We start from the raw sequence: 21,846 nt of genomic DNA, 5'->3' as shown, positions 1-21,846 counted from the left end.
TAAGAAATTTCACTGGACAGAAGAGGGCAAGAAAGCTTTCACCGAGCTCAAAGCCATCCTATCATCACCACCCGTACTGCAAAGACCAGAAATCGGTAAACCTTTATACTTATATTTGTCTGTTTCTAACTATTCTATAAGTTCGGCTCTTGTCATCGAAACAGGAAAAATACAACAGCCAGTATACTTCGTCAGCAGAGTCATGCAACCAACGAAACAGATGTATCCGAGGATAGAACAACTCGCCTTGGCACTTGTGATCACAGCAAGAAGACTAAGACAATACTTCCAAAGCCACACAATAGTAGTGAGGACGAACCAACCATTAAGACAAATACTGACAAAACCAGAACTGGCCGGACGTCTCACCAAATGGTCTATCGAGCTCTCAAAATTTGATATCCAGTTCCAACCAAGGTCGGCCCTAAAATCACAAATACTTGTTGACTTCATCTCAGAACTGACCCCTGATGAGCACAGCAAGTCATGGGAGCTACACGTTGATGGGGCATCAAGCCGAGAAGGAAGTGGAGCAGGGATAATTCTCAAAGAGGGAGACAAAGTGATATCCGAACAAGCCCTCCAGTTCCATTTCCCAGCAAGCAACAACCAGGCCGAGTATGAGGCCCTCATTGCAGGACTCAAGCTCGCCCTGAGCTTCCAAGTACAAAGCTTGACAGCACATTGTGACTCCCTCTTGGTGGTCCAACAGATCCGAGGAGAATTTCAGGTAAAAGATCCTTTGCTAGAGCAATACTGGCTCATAGCAAAGGATCTCATTTCAAAATTCAATTCGTTCGTTATACTGCATGTGAATAGAGAAAAAAATGTTAGAGCAGACGTATTATCCAAACTTACCGCCACTAGGGCAGACACACAGACATCGGCCTTAACACAACTCTCATTAAAAAAACCGAGCACTGAATTATTTCCTCTGACGAACATTAACCATCTCCATGATTGGAGGACACCTTTCATTGAATATATCAATACAGGCTTCATACCCAGAGGCAAACACAATCCACAACACTTCAGACGAAAGGCAAGTCTTTACACAAGCATAGCAGGAAAACCATTGCTAAGATGTCTAAACAAAGATGAAGCAAAGGAAGTGATGGACGAAATTCATGCAGGTGTTTGTGGAAACCACATTGGAGGACGAGCTCTCGTAGCTAAGATCGTCCGAACCGGGTATCATTGGCCAACCATAAAAAGGGATTCATAACGAAAGTCAAAACATGCGACAACTGTCAGAAGCACGCAGCCATATCTGCAAGGCTGGCCGAGGTATTGCATAGCATGGAGGTAAGCTGGCCATTCCATAGATGGGGGCTCGACATCCTCGGCCCGTTTCCAATAGTGCCAGGCCAGGTAAAATTTCTTTTAGTAGCAATAGATTATTTTTCAAAATGGATAGAAGCACAACCATTAGCAAGAATAACAGCCGAAAAAGTACAAACATTCATATGGAAAAACATTATATGCCGATTTGGAATACCAAGGGAAATAGTGTCTGATAATGGTAGGCAATTTACAGACAATAAGCTCGGCTCACTTCTAAGAAACTTTAACATACAGCACCATTTTAGCTCGGTCGAACACCCACAAACTAATGGACGAAGCTGCTAACCGAGTTATATTGCAGGCAATAAAGAAAAAACTTAATAATGCAAAAGGAGAATGGGCGGAACTGATTCCAGAAATATTGTGGAGTTACAACACAACGATACAAACCACCACGGGCGAGACGCCCTTCAAACTAGTCTATGGGTTGGAAGCACTGATTCCTATTGAGGTCGGCATCCCAACATTGAGAACCGAGCTATATGATGAGCAACACAACTCAAGCACAAGGAACGCCGAGCTTGACCTAACTGAAGAAACCAGGGAGATAGCAGCAATCAAACAAAGAGCTATGAAACAACTAGCTGAGAAAAAACAAAACAAAAGGGTCTTTCTGAGGACATTCACAGAAGGTGACCTAGTACTCAGACAAACAGAAGAAGCCAGACGACCCCCAACACATGGAAAGCTTGCAACTAATTGGGAAGGACCATTCCGAGTGGTCAAGGTACTCGACTTGGGGGCTTATCAACTACAAACACTACAAGGCAATCCAATATCAGGAAGCTGGAATATCTCCTCTCTAAAGATGTACCGATCTTAAATTTGTACAAATCGCGAATGAAGGTACTCTTTTTCCCTCTTAGAGCCTTTTTTCCCAAGAAAGGGGTTTTTGCCTAAGGTGGGTTTTAACGAGGCCCGACGCACAATACACTTCATTATCAATATTCAAATTTATAATCAATCATATCTAGTCTCACACAACTTTCTCCTATCCTAGTCGCAAAAAACAAAATATCAAACAAAGTATCAAAAAACGATAAATATCAACACAAACCGACCAAGCAATGGTCGGCACCAGTGAACAAGTTCAAAATAACAATATCCAACACCCGCAAGTATATGATGATAAGTTCCAAAACAAAATACAAAACAAGCAAACATCAAATTTAAACTAAGAAAGAGGGGCATTCTTGCCATGCTCCTCTACAGCCCCCATCTACAACTAATTTCCCGCCAACCACTATCTTCGTCATATCAAGCCGATCCCTATCAAACTCTGGAGCCAGCAGAGCAATTTGGCTCACAACACGTTCAAAGCCATAGGAGAACATCTCCATCCCATTTTCTTCCAACTCATGAACACGAGATGTAAGCCGACCTTTAGCCACATCGTTTTCCTTCACCTCAGCCTGCAATAGCCGAATCTGGTCCCTCAAGCGAGCTACCTCTTCCTCAAACTCCTTCGCCCTAGCAACAGCACTAATAGCAGCATCATCCTTCTCTTTTGCTAACTTCTCCAATTCGGCAATCCTCGCCTTATACGATTTCTCTAAATCAGCAATTTTATCCACCGCTCCCTGCTGCTCGGCACCAATAAGCTCGGTGGTGCGACCAACACACATCAAGTGAGAAGCAACAATCTGTAAAGACTTCTCCGAAATAAGAACAAGATTACAAAGGAAGAATAAAAAAGAGTCCTGACAAAAGTAAAACAACCTGAACGAATTTGCCGAGTGCCTCCATACCAATCCGGCGGGTCATAAGCATGTCTCCAGGATATTGAGATGCCCTATCATAAAGCTTGGCAAAATTAAACTGCTCACTCCAAAGAGACTGAGAGCTACATCCTGCAACGAAGCCATGAAGTTTTTTCTGTCGATCAAAAGCAAGCCCGCCACCTCCAACCACCTCCTGGTCACCTTCCGAGATGATCTCCAAAGACGTGTCATCCCTTTTTCTCTTGAATGACGACGCCAGACGAGCAGCAGAAGAAAAAGCCTGCTCACCGCCATCCCTTCGATCAAATGAACCGCCAACACCTTTCTCTTTTTTCTTGTTCAAAAAGGACTGCAACTTCGAAGGATCCAAGAGAGGAACCCGACCACCTACAAAAAACCACCAATATCAGAAAAACAACAAACAACAATGCAAACAACAAACAACCAAGCCATTACCTATATAAGTTTTCAAGCCCTCAGTATCACCCGAATAAAAAAAACGCAGAATATCAGAAATAGACATACACTCCCCAGCAGCAACACTCTCAACCAGAAAATCCAACACAAATTCCTCTTCTTCATTCCACTCAAAAGCCTCAAGGATTTGACTCGGCTCAGAGCACCAATAAAGGGAAAACTTTTCACTAAGTTCATCATCCAAATAAAATGGGTACTCGGACTCAACCGATCGAACTTTAACAAAAAGAGATTTGAAGTTTTTAAAAGAAGATTTATAAAGAAGAAACAGGGAACGACCAGGGAAACTGCTAAGGCAAACCCACAAACCCTTCCGAACACCCTTCGCTTGAAAAAGCGAGAAGAACAACGGCAACGAACAAGGAAACGAAAGGTAATCCATTAGACACTAAAAGGCGCGAAGAAACGCCCAAGAGTTGGGGTGTAGCTGCAATGGTGCACAATTCAGTTGAGTAAGGACATCACATTCGAAAGGAGAAAATGAAAATTTCACACCAAGTTCTACCATGCATGGGGTATACATGTAGAAATACAACCAATCACCCCTTCTCTCATAAACCCTATCATCACTGGAACACAGGAGAAGTTCAATGGTGACACCAGAACCACCTTTTACGAAGTCCAAAACTTTTAACTCAGAAAGGGAATCGACACTAGTGAAAGAAGAGGAACGAGTTCTAACATCCTCATGAACCCAGTGATAGAGATCATCTTCCCTAACCTCAACAGCTTTCAGCTTCTCTTTCAACTTTTCTCCCGCCATGAATAGGCAAAAACAGTAACAGTAAAAAGTAAGAGAAGAAATGCTAACCTTTCGAAGACATAGCAAAAATAAAACGATGAGAAGATGAAGCAGCAAAGCGTAAGTTCCAAAAGAAACGATTATTGCAAGCCCACTATTTTAGTGGGTAACTTAAATTCACACCCACTACAAACGTGGGAAACCCAAACGGTAATAAAGCGCAATAAAGACGACACGGCTCACCAAAAGAAAACCAACCATCCAAAACCCTTTCACAATCCTTTCAAGCAAAAAGCAGGCCCAACAACACTAACCACGCAAAAAGAAAAATCGAACGCAGAACTGTCAAAAGCTCGGCTACCGTTCCTTGCATAACACCAGCCGAGCTTGGGGGCTATGACGTGTACCCCGTTATACTCGGGGATAAAGCCAAAATCGAAACCGAGCTCAAAGATCGGAAACAGAGAGACTACAACATAAACCCCTAACTAAGTCAACATTATCTCCTAGTTGTTGCCTATAATAACAGAACCCACTAAACAGAATAGATCACGACTCTACATAACCAAAAGATACTGATAACGGCACCGATCATATACATCGGAACAAACCAACACCACTCGCCTATAAAGGCTCAGAGAACACAACCCACAGGACAGGTCACAGAACTCACTCTGATTTATTTCTCTCATATTCTCATAACTCACATTCTTACTTGAGCATCGGAGTGCTTTTTGCAGGTGCTCCCGCCACGGTGTTCCAACTCAGCCGACATATACCTCTTCCACCTGAGCACAGTAGCAGGCAGAAGGAGTCGCTATACCTCGGCTCTATACGCACGGAACAGAATCAATTTCGGTCGAAATAAGAAATAAAGACACTTGCATATCATAAATAGGAATAGGGGAAGCTACTGACTTAATAATGAGACAAAGTCTACCTGCTTCGTTCAGAAGTCTGTACTTCCAACTAGCCTAAGCGGGCTTGAATTTTGTGATGAACTCCCTGAAAAGAAGCTATGCTAACCCGACCATATCCCACTCTATTCATCCCAAGATACTTACTAAGATCACAAGTGAACCGAAAATCAGAAATGCCAGAAAAGATCTCCTATGTCCTAGTTACATTCAAAGAACGGACTACTCTAGATTTACCAACATTAACCTTCAAGATTAACTGCACAATATGATCACAATTTCAAGATACTGAGATATATAGATGCACATATTTTAAAAACCTAGATCGAGGTCTTCTAAAATTTTGAGAGTTGATGTTGAACATTTGCCGTAATAAGAAAGTGAAATAAAGTGAAGTGAAAAAAACAAACGCGAAAGAATACAAGTTCTATTTCAAACTAAGAAAGTGAAGTAAAAATAAAAATCTATTGTCGTATTAGCCATTATTTGATTTTGACTTCAGCAGGTAAGAATCTTTCCATTTCTTTCGAAGCCAAATTGACAACGGATGCTTTCTTTCCTTCGAAACACTGTCGATAGATAATGCATATTCCTTTTAATACGAATTGATCATGCTAAATAAAATCGAATTCGATCTGCCTAATTTATGGATCGATCTAATACCAATCCGAATTTTACAGATCGTATCTGATCATTTCGACGATATAGAGGAGCAGATATCAGAAGCATGTAGTATAGCGGATCCTATCATAGACGCCCATATATATATATATATATATTATACTTCACTAAATCAGAAAAATGTTCTATGAACATAAAAATAGTCATTAAATCAGTTCTGATGTATTTATCTATATTTATACATTTGTTTTACACATTTTTTCAAACAAAATAATTAAACGTTTCATAACAAAATAATTAAATTTGTCATGATAGAATAATCAAATAATTTTATATTAACATAGTTACTTTTTTTACAAGCATCAAATATCTATTCTTATTTCTTATACGATGGCTGAATTTTTTGTATTATTATAAATCTATTGTTAAGAGAGAGTGACAACTCCCCCGTTGGTTTGTAGGACACCTCAATGGGTAGAGGATAACTGATCCAAAGTAAACTTTGTATGAACAAGATAATGATATCTGGATCCAATTTGATTTAAATTAAACTAAACTTGATCAACTAAAATTTAAATATTAACTAAATTTATCAATTTCAAATCAATGTAAAATAGAGGTGCATGATATGGTGTTTTTCTTGAAATTTTGTTCATGTAAAATACAAGTTTCAAAATCATTCTTAATATGTATTTTTAAAAAAGAAAATTATCCATAATGTTTCAAATATGCTTTAATTATATTCTTCGAATTTAATGTCACTAGTGGAGATACTAACATACAATCCTATGCCTCAAACATGTTTCAAATTTTAGTGGCTAGTAGAAAGGTTTTTAATAAAAGTGGTTTGAATTAATAAAAATACCACACGAACACACACAACTAAATTATTAACCCTCAAGTCAACCAGCATGCATTTATGTAGTGTATATTATTTCACATATTTTTTTAATAAAATAATGAACTACCGGAATAGTCAAATCTATCATAATAAAATTTGAGTTGTTACGTTGGGTGGTCAAACCCACCCAGTTGTAGAAATAGCATTCCTTAGAAGAGGAAAGTGTAAATATTTCAACTACATGGGCTGTGAAGTGAAATCGCAGCCAAAATTGGTTGAAAAACTTACATTTTGGAAAGCTTGAAACTTGCAATCCTCCTCCTTTGTCCGGGCTGGGAACCGGCTGTGTAAGGTTAATATAAGAACACAGGCGGAGTTAATTGCTTAAACCACGAGACATCATACACAAATAATAGATCTTGCCGGTTGCCACGTTTGAGAACTTAAGAGTAGAAGTTCAAGAACATACCCCATTTTAAAGATAAATTAGCTGTAAATCTGTGCAATGGGTACCCTTTTTTATAAAAATTTAATAAATATTTTAAAAATTAATATAAATTTTATTTTGGTTTAGGGTTTATAATGAGAATCAAAGGATGAAATCTGAAGCGTTGAATCTTACATGAATGGTCAAGAAGAGATTAGTCACATTACTTTGTGCGATCGTGTAACCTTTTAGTTACTTATAATCCTAAAATTCGTTTCTAGTTATACGAACCAAATTTTGTTGGCCTCTCTAATTATAACCATTACTCTCGTATCATATCAATTACTACGAGCAACTCAAATGGAATTACATTTATGGTTTCAAATCTGACGTGTATATAAAGTGGAACCTTTCAAACATTTTACTTTGCATTTTACCTTAGGTTGATGATATTGGTCACCTTATTTCCTGAGGAGCTGTGGGTTGAGGGATCAATTGATAAACAAAAAATGCATAACAAGGGACGGAAAAGAGAAACGTACCAGTAGGCACAATCCAACTCGGCAAAACTAACAAGGTTTTTTCCTACTTGAGCTACTCCTGCAACTGCAACCATAGGAATTGAAAAAAAGGAGGGAAGTATAATAAATATCACAGAAGAGGCTCCAATAACATCAACATATTCTTGTACTTGAAAGGATACATCATCACTCATCAAGCTTCCCACAAGAGGCGTCTTTTCCCACCGCCAATTTAACCATTGTACATGGATTAGTACTACTATACATATTTCTTCCTCAAATGTAAGCCACCTCTTAATTTTGAACATGGGAAATAAATGTACCAAAAAGTAGGGTATAATTAAGATTTAAATTTCAAGTAGACACTAGTAATAGTTTCTTATTTGTAGAGTGGATATTACAGTGACATGAAAAACTAATACTACAATTTTTGGCCCAAAACACAATTAGTATATATACCTGAGAATCTATCGTCAGAAATGGCAGTTTTTCAAATAGAACTAAAGATTCATTTATTTCAATAAAATCTTTCCCATTTGCCTATTTTTAGGACATTTTCAACTCCCCCTCTTCTTAAATGGGAGATCCAAAAACCCATTGCTAGTTTTGTTTAATATATGTATGCAATCTCACATTCTCACCAAGTAAAAATGTTATAAATTGATCATGCAGCTCAAGAAATTCTAGAAAATGAATATATTCAATAAGTTCAAAAGGGTTGATATCAAAACCTAACAATGTACAATCCATTTGTATAAGTAATTGCAATACCATTATTATTGGTCAGAGGATACATCAATTGTGCCAGTTATTGAGACGTAGCCACCAACACAATTCCAACGAATCTTTGTTATAGAAATTAAAGGGTGGGAAAAGAGAGAGAATTAAGGAGTGAACGAGGGAGTTGTCATTTTCAGTAACATGCACTACTCATATTTCCAAAGCTTTTTCCTCGTTAAAAGAATTAGGAATCTTTTCACTATATCATATAAACAAGGAAAGAATTATTTACAGCTTCTAAGAGGAGAAACTCAACTGCCACAAAAAGTCTACAAGAGTGCACGCGAGTTATTTCATCACCGAACAAGGAGGCGACCCAAATTGTATACCAATCACCATTGGCCTATCATCAATGATGGTGATCCATAGCCTGAAAAATCATAATACTCAAATCAATAACCCAGAACAGATGCAGTTGACAGATGTCTTTATTTTATTTTCAGTCATCATCATCATCATAATCGTCATCAACAATATACAAAGTTCGCAAATGAGAAGAGAACAAAGCTATCACAATTGATAGGTAAAGCCATGCAGCAAATTCTAAATCAGACAACCTGTATTATGAAAAGTAAATTATTACACTAATTGGTAGTTGAAACTAGATTAGTTTTCATAAACAATCATTAGTGGCATTGTGGCAACTGGCAAGGAGCTCTAACATTATGATCTCATGTATACTACCAAACCCATCAGCACCAATCCATCCACTACTTGTTTAAACAATCAAGTATTATTATAGCACAGACAAGCTCGGACATTACCAAAAGGATTCAATTATTCAATATCTATAGGAAATCAATAAAAAGCTGCACAAACCCTGAGAATGGGATGACTAAAACACAAACCCAATTGTAAATATTAAGGTACAGATTGCAGATAATAATAATAATAATAATAATAATAATAATAATAATAATAATAATAATAATAATAATAATAATAATAATAAATTCTATTAATAGGTAAACATATCAAGTAACATAAAATAAGACATCCATAAAAGTAACCTCCATGAACACAAAATTACTTTTCAAAATTGAAAACGTACAAGATATGCTCATAAACAGGTACTCTTGCAATGCAACTCATCCAAGTTGATGTCTGAGGAAATATAAAGCTAGCAGAGTCTTCAAATCTTCATAATGATATCCAATGGGAGCATGATCCTACAAAGAAGACAACTTTAATAAGATAACAAGCAGAATAAGGTATTTGTATCAAAGCAAAATAGTTTTTCTCTTATCAGCTGTGCCGACCAGAAGATCACAATTAAGGTATGATATACAAGACTCTTTTCCATAACTTTAATCAAATGAAGTACATACAAGTTTAGAGAGTTGAATGCTTAAATGGATAGGAGGACAGAAACTTTGGAAATGAAATGGTTAACTGTCCATAAAAAGGGAAGGTTATAATTGCTACAATGAAGAGAAAGAATTACAATGACTCAGGAAGATAAGGATCCACCTATACCAAAAACGCACACAAATAAAATAAGAGTTGAAAAGAAAAATTTAATGCAACAAAGCTTCAGAACCCCTCAATATATCATTATCATTATCCCCATCATCTAACTAATTAACAAAAAGAAGAAAACAGTCAACATTTGCACAGAAGAATGCATAATATGCAATGAAAGTTTAACTGACACATAAAAGTGAGCCAGTGCTAGAGTGAAGCATTAAAACAACAAAAGAGACGATCAGCAGTAAATGCATACCAGAATTAAAGACTCAATCCCTGACTAATTAAGTGATCCACGACACCTGAATAAAAAGTATATTAATTGTTATGATGTGCACATATCTCCAATAGCAGAAAGAAAAAATAAAAATGGCAGTTTCCCAACTTCACTTTTGCCCTAAAAGTTCTGGAACAATACTGATTGTATCCAGACATCAGTTTAAAATAAAATTGATGAATTTATAAAGTTATATGACAACAAAAAGAAAGAATGAACTATATGGATTAAGTATCAATATATGTTCAACGGGATGGGGTCTCCTAAACTTACTTTCTGGAACCACAGTTGCAGGGAATCTTTTTATCCTCCAACGGGAACTTATAATTATAAGTAATCTCTTCACCAGCAGCAATATGCCGTTTTGAATATATGAAAATCTTCTTTTGACCCTCGAAAGAGATGACCTTTGTATAGCAATTGGGCTGCAACATTTCCATTCAAAAAAGGACGGATGTGAAATCAATATTTGGGGGGAGGGGAGATAAAAAAGAGGGTAGTATACTCATATTTGCATAGTATCATAATACTACACGAAGTACCTCACAAGAATGGTTAATAAATCTTGCAATCCCACCTCTCTTTGTAGCATCAACCTACAAGCTCAAATTGGTAAAACAAATCCATCATTTCAATGGCTATCACTAGTTTCAAAATTTTCAGGATATGCTCATTTAGAGAACCAATTTGGAGTGATGCAAAGCTACATATATGACATAACATGGCCTTCCTTAACTACTTATATTGACTAGTCATCATGTGTTTTGATTACCTTAGGAAATGAAATATGTTTGAGGGTGTATGCCATAACATTAGAACTTCAATTCTCAAAGTTAAGTGGCGGCAATGCCTTTGTGATTCTACCATGTTGAGATTAAAATAGCCACAACTACCTCCTAAATTAACAACCCCACTATCCCATCTATTAGAATATATCTCTTTTTTCCATTTTAAAATTATTGAAGTCAACACCCTGGTAGCAGAGTCAATCCTCTTCAACTTCTCTCCCGATGTCTGATCACATTTGGCACATGATCAGGTCAGCCTAAATCCTTGTCAACTTTTAAAGCCCGAAAACTTTTATCCTTAAGGTCAAACCCCAGGCTACAGTCTAGCATGAATTTTATGATGTTTGAATAGCAAATAATTGGTATAACAATAATATTCAAATCAAGAGAAAGATAATATCTAATTCATGTGATCCAATTATACCATAATTATCCTAGAGAAGCCAAAAAAGAATGAAAATTAACTAAAAAAAGGGCCACAGTATGACTATGAAGTACTAACCACATAACCATCATCAAGTCTAAAAAGGTAACTGCTTCCAATTCCCATCTTCTCATACTGACGTTCACGGATATCAGATATCTGTGGAGAATATACGAATTATATCAGCAAATTGATTGATTGAGCAAAATTGATACTGACTAAATCAGCATAGCTTTTGCACAAATATGAAATGAGAAAGGATAGCACTTAAGTTTATGGTCATCAGTAACTCTTCAATTATTTAATATTCTAAAGGAAATCACCATTGGATAAACAGTGAGAAACATTTGTAGCCAGAATAATTTTTTGGATAAGCACTCTCATTAATAAGAAAAAAAAGGATATATATTACACCCAGAATATAAGAATTTATTTGAAATGAAATCATTATTTATAAAGAAAGTGGAAACAGTATAAAGAAAGAGCATTATAATATATTTATCCATGTCAAATGTAATTCAAATGCACTTTGCAAAAACCGACAGTCACAGAGATAAAAGTAAGCCTTCGCATATCATCATTGCAACTTTAAATATATTATACCCGAGGACGAATTAGTTCTCCAACATATTCAATCACGAAGTCCTCTGCCTCTATTGGCTCCATTGCAACAAGACCCCAGTCATGTATCTTGCTCCTTTGAAAACGTAATCGTTTTTTCCTTGCCTGAACAGTGCAAAATGGACCGTAAAACTTCATGTATCACAAAGCTTCAGATAAGAATTCCATAAAAACACATTCATTTTCATCACCTTCAATTGAGGCACTTTCAGAAGATCTGCACCCTCAGCAGCAGCAAGAAGGTTGCGCAATTTCATCCTATTTGTTCTTGCAGAAAGACCCTTATTATTTGATAGCTGCAATAAATTATTATCTGAATCTATGCACTTGTTTTGTATACAGGCAATTCCCCTGACACGTGCTCTATATGCAGGAGTAGCACTTTGAGACCATCTATGCCATTCCCACCCATCAATGGAAGTCCTAGCACATCCATCAGATCTAGGAGATACATTCAATGGCTTGGATTTGGCAGAATTCCTCCTTGCAACAGTAGCATGTTTGCTTGCTCCATGCTTTGCACCATCGTTTGAAATTTTCAAAGACTTGGCAGGATGTAAGGATGGCATACCATCTGTTGAATGTTTCCTTTTTTGTTTCGACATTTTATTTGCTGCAAACAGGAATAGGCAACAATTAAAATACATCTGAATCTTGCAGAAACAGTAAACATACATATACAGTGATCCGATGCAGATAATCTTCATTAAGGAGCACAAAGCTGATAAACATATTTTTTCCATATACCCACCACTTGGTCTCTGTTTGGAGCAATGACCAGCAGTCTTCCCCTTAATGGTGCCATCACTGCAATTGCTTTTAGCCACCTTCTTCATGGAAACACTATTATTTGTTGATGCTGAAAGCTTCTTTTCATTTGATTTTAGGACATCCTCAGTATTGCTTTTAACCACCTTCTTCATTCCAACACTATTATTTGTTGACGCAGAAAGCCTCCTTTCATTAGATTTTACGGCATCCACAACACCATCTGAATAAAGAAAAGCCACATGGGTTAATCTTAAACAAATTCATACTTATAAAAACCATATCACCAAATTAACAAGCAAAGTTATATAGTTTGACCGGTACGTGAAAGTTTCAATGCTTTCGAACTAGTTTTATTCTTCAAGGACAATCGATCACCATCTGTGCTACCATTGACAATGATAGATGACCTGCTCTTATTAGATTTATCTTTCTTCCCTTTAACCACACTAGCCTTTCCATGCTTAGCAGCTATTTTGACTTTTGCAGTTTCATTCAGATCTCCCAAAACATAATTCCTTAACTTACACACATTCTGCTTTCCTGGCCTAGAATCATCCACTGAAGCAGATTGAGAGGAACACAACTCTTTGTGTGACAGTTTCTTGCGGTGGTATGTATACTTTCCATTAACTAGAGGAACTCCAGAAGAACCTTTTGCTCCTTCTTTCATCTTTCCCAGTCCAGAAGTAGCATCATTTAAAGGTTCCTTCCTTGCTTTCTTTGCTTTTCCTTTCTAAAGGATTACAAACATTAAAAAGATAAATAAATCAACTCAGGCACAACATGAGATGAAACTAAACCAGAAACCAAAGGCAGGTAGCAAAAACATATCTAAGTTATTGTAAGTAATAACAAGCAGACAACCCTATAAACATATTTAAGCTCTCATTAATAAGAATGAGAGAAGCTCTAACCTCATGAATACCAGAATGACTGCGTTTCTTATTAGACATAAAAGCTTGATTCAATGTAGGATAAAAAAAAGCGGATTTCCACTCTTCTAGGACTTCATTATGCAACTTTTGTCGGCACAGTGCAGTTGCAACATATTCTGTAATCTTAGGATTACATTCAGCTACCCTTGAAGGTCGAATCTTCAAATTCGGTGGTGGGAAAATTGTGTGCAAGTTCTCTTCAAATCCAGGTGGAAGTTCACCAATTTCCCCTTCATCAACTACTTCTACACCTCCATACAACTCCTCAAATGCATTCGAGAATACATTAGACATATGATTTGCTAATGAAGGCTCACAAACTGAATCTTCAGCCTTAACAGTAGCTACTAACTTGTCATTTAGAATTTCCTTCATAGGAGTTTCACCAGTGTGTAGTTCTGAGAAACCAGAGACACTAACAGCAACCTACAATAATTAAAGGATTCTTCAATATAATATAGCAAAGAAAGATAAAAATAACAAGCACACTTCTAATCACATTACCTTACTCAATTTGTCTTCATGAGGGGAATGAATTATTTTGTTCACTTCCTTTTCAACAAAACTTCGAAAGTATTCAGCTAAAGACACCTTTGAAGAGAAGTGAAGCTCATTCTCCACACTTTCAATAATGCATGTCAAATTTTTGGAGTTACTATAAGTGCATGAAACTCTTTGACCTTCCATTAAATTTCCATCTTTGGGTACATTAGAAGATAAAGAAGGTAACTTAGAATGAGAATCTGTTCCTGTTGTCAGCACTCCAAACTGATTACAGCCATCGGTAGGGTATTTAGAACAACCTGTCCCAAGCAACTGCAGAACAATTATATGATCATTATGGGGACAACTGAAGCAAAAAAAAAAAAAAAAAGCAAAAGATACTCACGGCTTCAGATTTAGTTTTTCCATCATATTCTCCATAACCATTAACAAATATTTGAAGATTAGGATGAGACCAAAGTTTCTTTTTCCTCCAGGAACATAAGTACTCTGCTAGAGGGTCAAAAAATACAGCATTCCACGTGACTTGCATGCAATAATCAACAAGTACTTTACGTACAACAGCATAAGACCACCAAAAGTTCTCAACACTTCCAACCGATTTAATACTTGTTGAAGATGGTCTAGAAATTTCAAGACAAGTCTGATCATCTGCAATATGGGAAGATGCATGCTCACTCGGAACAGCAGTATCTTTACTAATCTCCACAGCAACATTTGACTGTTAATGCAAAAATTCAACAACTTAATAATGCTGCATATAATTTGAACAACACTACATGTATAGAAAAAAAAACATCACCCTTTTGCTGTCAACCACAGAGGTCTCAGAAGCCAGGTTAGTTGAATCAAGCTTCTGCCTCTTGTGTTTCTTTTCAGTAAAAAATTCTGCAATAATATCACTTATAACCCCATCGAGCACAACTCTGCGGGCAGCTTTCATGACACCCAAGTGCAATTGGGAAGAAATGTCCTCAGATATTTCACAGATTAAGTTTACCGTACCACCAAGCTCATTGTTTTTGGAACCTGATCTACAAATGGTTCCAGATGTATCCCCTTTCAGAGCATTTACAGCAGCAACTAGCAGAAAGGAACCATACTTATTGCCAAAATGAGATATCTGTAAATTAACATAAAAAAATCATGAAAAGGCTTTGCTAGAATAACATTACCTTCTCTGGACAGAACACAGGTAACCAAAGCAACAAAGTAATATTCCAACAACTTTGTTTAATATTTTATTTTTTCCTAAATATAAATACCACATCATAGGTTTGTAACATATACTTTCTTTTGTGTGTGTGTGATATATATATAAAAGAACAATAATCTATACTGATACTACACACTTCAATGTCAAGAGGAGGTTAAATAACAATTTCCTTGAAATTTGGCATACTTCAAAACTCAATCATACAAAAATATACAGGCTACACGGCAGTCCAGGAAACTTTCAATTAAATCCAGTTTTACATGAGAGGAAAAAAAAAAAACTGGACAGGAAGAGCTAAGTTGGGAATACACGCTAATGTGGATGAGAACTAGTGGTTGACCATACCAATCACATTATATTTTTATACGAGCTAGCAAATTACATCAAGTTTCTGACAAATTTCAACTTCTGATCAATCATCAAAACAAAATGATTATCAAGGATCCAATTCAAAAATGGTCATTTCAGGTATAAAAATTGTATTTTAGGTTAAAAGAATAGATTACAAGGAATTAACAACAATCTAATTGCAACCTTCCAAACTAACAATAACAATAAAAAGAGGGAAAAAAATATCTTGATGCACCTAAAGGATAATCATGAACCCCGGTAGTAAAACATAATTAATCGTTTCCTAAACAAAGAATACGGCTCATAAAATTGTTTCAGAAAATAAATATTAGAATCTTACCATTGACGAGTCTTGAAGATATCCATGATGGTGCCAGGAAATCAATTCTGAAATAGAATGTGGACCGTGTTTCATGCCCTTTTCATCCTCATAAAGCCAACAACGTTCTTCACCTAACTGAAAAAGAAATAAAACACCCATCAAAAAGACAAACTAGTAATTCAAACAGACTTAAATTTGACAAAACCCCACAGATATGCACTACCATCTGAGAAGATATCATACTGTTGAACAACTCTGACTTTGAAAATTGGTGGTTAGGTTCATTACTGCAGTAATTGCCATGTGAATGCGGAACTGACTGCGAGCCAGAGTTAACAGCCAAAGGAGCAGCATTGTCAAAAGATTGATTCTGCCCATATATTGCCATATCCATAGATGACAAGGGACCATTTGTATGAACCCTTGAGCCAGAGAAACCCAAATTCAGATATGCAAACCCAGTAGAGACATGGTCAGGAAACTGCTTGAAGTAATTCAGTGGCACAGGGTTCATTATTGTGCCATTAATCATAGGATAGACAGGAAGCTCAAATGGCAAGAAACCAGTAGTTAAACCCTCATATAGTTGCTCCTGAATATATGGACCACACATTTGCCCTTGTTCATTCACATACATCCATCCACTCACAAAAGCAGGCTGCTGCACATAGCTACTGAAACGCTGGTCTTGATGTGAAATATTCCCTGCTGTAGAACATGCAGGAATATCACTACCACCAACATTTTCTTGGCAGCTCATCTCCATTCCAGAACTATCCACTTTATCATCAATATTGTAGTAAGAGGGAATATCACCAGCACTCTTGAACACAGAAGCATTCAAGCATGAAAGATAATTCAATCTGAAAAGGAGGACTTTGAAAGTAAGATTGAAGCACGGGTTAATTTTGTTATCATATCTGAATATTCTGTCTTTTACATGTCACTTAGTTCCATCCAACAGTCACCACTACACACTACTTCAGTTTTAGTAAAAACAAGACAAATAGGAATACTATAAGAGAAACACACAAGAAGGAAAATTGAACCTTCCCCACCAGGAAGGACATTATAACATGTAATACACCATATTTATATCTAAACCATCAGCATCTAAACCTATGGTCCCTAGGTCTCCCCTAATCTCTAGCCATTAGACTATCCCCCATCTGATCCGCTCTCCTTACTAGGGTTTGTAAAGACCTTCTATGAGAAACATATGTGACTCTGACAAACCATAAGAAACTCTCCATATTTTTTCCATGTACATTCCTCTGAAGAAATGATGGAAAAACAGTCAAAGAGAAGCTTTCAGCACAATCCATCCCAAATTCATGGCCTCTGAATAACCACTGAATCACGAGTTCAACTTCAATATCATTTAAAGTCCACAACCAGATGCCTCATTCCAGATAATTTTTCATATAACAATGGCACTTAGCAATAGAAAAATTAGAACAACAGAGTATGCAAACTGTAACCAACTAAACACTCAAAGAAAAGATATAAAGCAGAAAATCTCAGTCAGAAAATCAAGGCTAACAACTGCGTAAATTCCTTTACAAGCTAGAATATCTTATAACACTTAGCCCCAAACCTCTTCCTCCTACTCAATCTTTCCAAAAGAAAATTTCAACTTGACAAACAAAAATTAGCAAACACCACAAAAGAAACAAACAACAACAAAATATATCTGAGTCAACCGAATGTTACTGAATGCACCACCCATATCCAGTGCGATTGCAGGAAAAATTGAAAAACTAAACCTAAAACATTTTTCCCGATCATTAATAAAGCGCGTTCACTGCATATCCACAAGCTAAAATGTGAAGAAATTGGACACATGCAAACTGAATACCATATGCGGAAGCATTGGACGATCCAGGCAATCAATCAGAATAATTGAAGAATTTCAGCATTGGAAAGGATCCAGCGCACCACGGACGGAAAGGAACGACGGGAAACCACGACGCCGGCGGTGAACCAAGAACGGCGGACCGGAGATTAAGGAGTGGGAGGCTGGCTAGGACGTGGGCTGCGAGGTTGGGTGCGTCGGAAACTACGGAACCGGCGGCTGATAGCGTCTTGGCGGGGATGGGCTCGACGGCGACGTGCAGCTCGGGCTTCGGGGGGTTGTGGCGGTGGCTTCCGTGTGTGTGTTTTTTGTTCGAAGTGAAAATCATAAGAGCGAGTAGGTTTGGAATTTTAGATTAGAAAATTAGAAAAAAAAATAATAAATAAATAAATGGACCGGGTCATAAAGTCAAGTCCACAGATGACCCTCTTCTAATCGCCTCTCGCCATCCTTAACCCAAACTGAGCTGAAAAATGGGTTGGGTCGGTGACCAACATTTTCGGCTATGTTGCATGGGTTTTATTGTCATCTAAATTTAAGGATTTACAATTGTCAATTACAAACCGCTACTTCTATCGTCTAAGAAAAACAAAAATAAAAAACGACTAGTTAATTTTTGGGATGGCAAATTGGAAACTCCACCCGTATTCACGGGTAATTTACCCAACCCAGACGGGACGAGGTTTTCTTTCTTTTTTTCGTCGCGAGTTTTCTGTTAGTGTTAGGGCATGATCGAGGTCAATATATGTTTTTTGGTGATTGATCGTGGTCAATATATCAGCTCCTATCCCCTCTATAATATTATCAAATATTCTTTACATATAAGTTATTTTTTGAAATAAATCTATACAAGTCTTTTTAACCTAATTCATCTCATGCGCGTCTTAATTTAACTAATTTTTCAATCAACGCGCAAATATATAACTGCTTTTTTTAAGGATTTCGTTTCCTTTTTCGAATTTTGTCAGCGTTTTCGATCTTCCATCTCTGCATTTTTCTTCCTTTGTTCATCTCTGTGTTCTCTGCGGTTTTCTTCCTTCGTTTTTCTGCGTTCTCTCTGTGTTCTCTTTCTTTGTTTTTTTCGATTTTCTTCGTTCTCTATGTTCGTTTTTGAAATCAAGCTCTCAAATCAATTTTGAGGATAATGAATGATTCAAGTTCAGACTGTCAATTGAATCAGAGTGAAGTGGATTATTATTTTGAATCCAATAAAGCGGCTGAGGTATGGTTCAATTCTAGTTAATATTTTCGTTAGTAGTTTATGATTTTGTAGGTGAATATTGTTGTGAAATTGCTTGTGAAAATTTCATTATTGATGGTTTGAATTGAATGTATTTAGGAGTTCTGATGAATCTGTTTGCATTTTTTGTTTTGGTGTATATCAGAACTATTTTGGTGTTTTGTGGGGACTTTTCAGTGTATTTATAGGTTCAGACTTTTCAATTGAACAAGAGTGAATTGTATTATTGTTTTGAATCGAATCAAGTAGTGAGGTGTGGTTTGAATCTATATAATGTAGTTTGTTTGTAGTTTATGATTCTATAGTTGAATTGTTTTAGTTTCTATTTGTTGATGAGCTTCGGTATATGCTAGCTTTTAATATGGTGTATTGTGGACTATTTTCGGTGTATTTTGCAGTTTCTCTGCGATGTTGATGAGCAACTTGTTCCGAAGATTGGGATGACTTTTAACACGCTTGAAGATGCTGCAAAATTTTACAAAGATTATTCGAAAGTTGCAGATTTTTCTACAAGAGTTTGGAGCACAAATAAGAAGGGAAATGAAATTAAGAACCAATTGATTACATATAGCAGAGAGGGGAAATGAAAATCGAAAATATCTCCAATTGAGAAGACAAATCTCTCAGCTAGATTAAATTGTCCTGCAAGAGTTATATACAAATATTAAAAGACATTGGTGTTTGGATTATTTCGAAGGTTGTATTGCATCCTTCACATCCCTGTTGTGCAAATCAAGCAGAGATGCTTAAACAGCACAGGGAACTAAGCATGTCCGTACGACGTACAATAGAGAATAACAAGAGAAAGTCGGAATCAGACCAAGCAAAATATATCAATCATTTGTCACAACAGCCGAGGGTCATCGTGAGTTAAGTTTTATTGAAAAAGATGTGAGAAATTATATCACGAGAGAAGTGCGGAATGTTTCGGAACTAGAGGAAGCGAAAGAATTTGGGAAATACTTATTAAGAATGAAAGAGAAGAATCATAATTTCTTTTTCGAGCTTGAACTCGAGGTTGATCAGTCGATTAAGATTGTTTTTTGGGCCGATGAAAGAAGTAGGGCTGCCTGTGAGTATTTTGGAGATGTTATATCATTCGATACCACTTACAATACAAATAGGTAATATGCTATTCTGGTTTATGTGTATTTGGTACCATTTTCGATGTAAAGATATACTATTTCGGTGGATTAACGATGTTGTTTCTGTGTCGTCGTATTCAGGTATAATCTGGTTTTTAGTTCTTTTATCGGGGTGAATCACCACGGTCAGTCAACACTTCTGGGATGTACTTTGATGAAAAATGAGGATATTCAATCATTTAAATTGTTATTTGAATGTTAGTTTCGTTGCATGGGAGAAAATGCTCCAAAAGGCATTCTTACCGTTCAATACGCATCGATGCAAAGGGCTATTGAGGCTTGTATACCCACAACAATTCACCGGTAGTGTATTTGGCACATCATGAAGAAGATTCTAAGTAAATTAAATGGCTACAAGCGACACGAAGAAATTGAACACGAGATGAGTCATGTTGTTTGGAACTCTCTTACAAAAGATTTATTTGATAGGAATTGGAATGATTTTCTGATGAAGTATGACCTTGGGGATAACAAGTGGCTTTCAGGTAATGTTGTTTTTATTAGGATTTAAGTGATGCTGTTAGTTTCAGTATGTGTTTTTGCCTGCGCAGCAGAGGTGTAAAATGCATGTTTTTCGGTGTATGTTAGTTTGATTTAGGTGTTTTTTGCAGAGCTTTTTGAAGATCGTCATTTATGGATTCCAGTTTATCTCAATCATCACTTCTGTGCTGGGATGAGAACCACACAAAGGAGTGAGAGCATGCATATTTTTTTTAACAAGTTCATTACGCAGAACAGCTCACTTATCCAATTCATCAAACAGTACGATAATTGCCTAGGAAAAAGAGAGCAGAGAGAGAGAGAGAGAATCGGATGCTGCAGATTTACATACCGTCATATCGTGTGCAACAAAATCCTCAATAGAAGCTCAATTTCAACAAGTGTATACTTACGAGAAGTTCAAGAAAGTCCAAGCACAATTCAGAGGAAAGGTGAATTACATCACAAGATCAACGCACTCCGCTCTAGGCTATATGGTATATGAAGTTATAGAACAAGTTTCTAACTCAACATTCAACAAGTTTGTGGTTACACACGACAGGGTATCAGCTGAAGTCAATTATTATTCGAGTCAAGAGAGATATTATGCCGTCACTCTTTGAGCGCGTTAAGCTTTGAGCGAGTAAACAAAGTGTCACCGAGATATATATTGGAACGATAGAGCAAGAACGTAAAGAAGAGGCACACACATATCAAGAGCAGCCACGACGAGCCTCTGTTAGAGCCAAGAAGTAAGAGATTTAACGATTTGGTATTTCATTCACAAAATATCTGTGAATTTGCATCAGAATCTGAGGAGCTGACTGCGATCTGCACCGCACTTACGATAATGCTATGGTTGAAATGAAAGAACACAAAGACAAAAGTAAGGGAAAATCTTTGTTATCTCACGAAGATGCTTCCTTGGAAGATATTAACAAGCTTCAAAGCCCTCCACGCGTGAGAACAATAGGACGACCCAAAAATACTAGGTTGAAAGACGGAAAAACAGATTGCAAATGCTTCAAAGAAAAAGAAAACAAAAGCTCTAAGAGAGGT

At 36.8% G+C, this 21,846-nt stretch overlaps 3 protein-coding genes across 8 annotated transcripts; 1 reads left to right on the top strand and 2 right to left on the bottom strand.

Moving 5' to 3' along the window:
* Positions 1-1,612: 1,612 nt before the first annotated feature.
* LOC148566898 (uncharacterized) lies at positions 1,613-2,167 on the top strand. The gene has a single exon (XM_088484480.1). The coding sequence runs from the start codon at positions 1,613-1,615 to the stop codon at positions 2,165-2,167; it is 555 nt and encodes a 184-aa protein (XP_088340606.1).
* Positions 2,168-2,422: 255 nt separating this feature from the next.
* On the bottom strand, positions 2,423-9,483 carry LOC107639119 (uncharacterized). Its single transcript, XM_088484479.1, has 6 exons — positions 9,443-9,483; positions 8,871-8,948; positions 8,692-8,761; positions 6,952-7,006; positions 3,064-3,452; positions 2,423-2,987 (listed from the first exon to the last, which is right to left on the bottom strand). The coding sequence occupies exons 1-6, from the start codon at positions 9,481-9,483 to the stop codon at positions 2,514-2,516; spliced, it is 1,107 nt and encodes a 368-aa protein (XP_088340605.1). The 3' UTR covers positions 2,423-2,513.
* SDG25 (SET domain protein 25) lies at positions 6,790-18,279 on the bottom strand. 6 transcript variants are annotated; one of them, XM_088483562.1, is made up of 19 exons: positions 17,926-18,279; positions 16,291-16,930; positions 16,086-16,202; positions 14,981-15,301; positions 14,564-14,899; positions 14,179-14,490; positions 13,654-14,100; positions 13,055-13,472; positions 12,720-12,959; positions 12,160-12,581; positions 11,951-12,073; positions 11,426-11,506; positions 10,678-10,731; positions 10,409-10,560; positions 10,115-10,160; positions 9,443-9,560; positions 8,648-8,761; positions 7,633-7,696; positions 6,790-7,006 (listed from the first exon to the last, which is right to left on the bottom strand). In XM_088483562.1, exons 2-15 carry the CDS (start codon positions 16,831-16,833, stop codon positions 10,139-10,141), a joined length of 3,588 nt encoding a protein of 1,195 aa, XP_088339688.1. In that variant the 5' UTR covers positions 16,834-16,930; positions 17,926-18,279; the 3' UTR covers positions 6,790-7,006; positions 7,633-7,696; positions 8,648-8,761; positions 9,443-9,560; positions 10,115-10,138. The 6 variants fall into 6 exon arrangements, with proteins under 6 accessions (XP_088339688.1, XP_088339690.1, XP_088339687.1 ...); XM_088483564.1 differs by having other exon boundaries at positions 13,061-13,472; XM_088483561.1 differs by lacking the exons at positions 6,790-7,006; positions 7,633-7,696 and having other exon boundaries at positions 8,330-8,761.
* Between the last annotated feature and the right edge of the window lie 3,567 nt (positions 18,280-21,846).

This window comes from Arachis ipaensis, chromosome B4 (genome assembly GCF_059453495.1).
Source record: "Arachis ipaensis isolate K30076 ecotype BB chromosome B4, ASM5945349v1, whole genome shotgun sequence".
Lineage (NCBI taxonomy): Eukaryota > Viridiplantae > Streptophyta > Magnoliopsida > Fabales > Fabaceae > Arachis > Arachis ipaensis.
The sequence above is the reverse complement of the archived record's forward strand: the minus strand, read 5'-3'. Positions and strand labels throughout refer to the sequence as shown.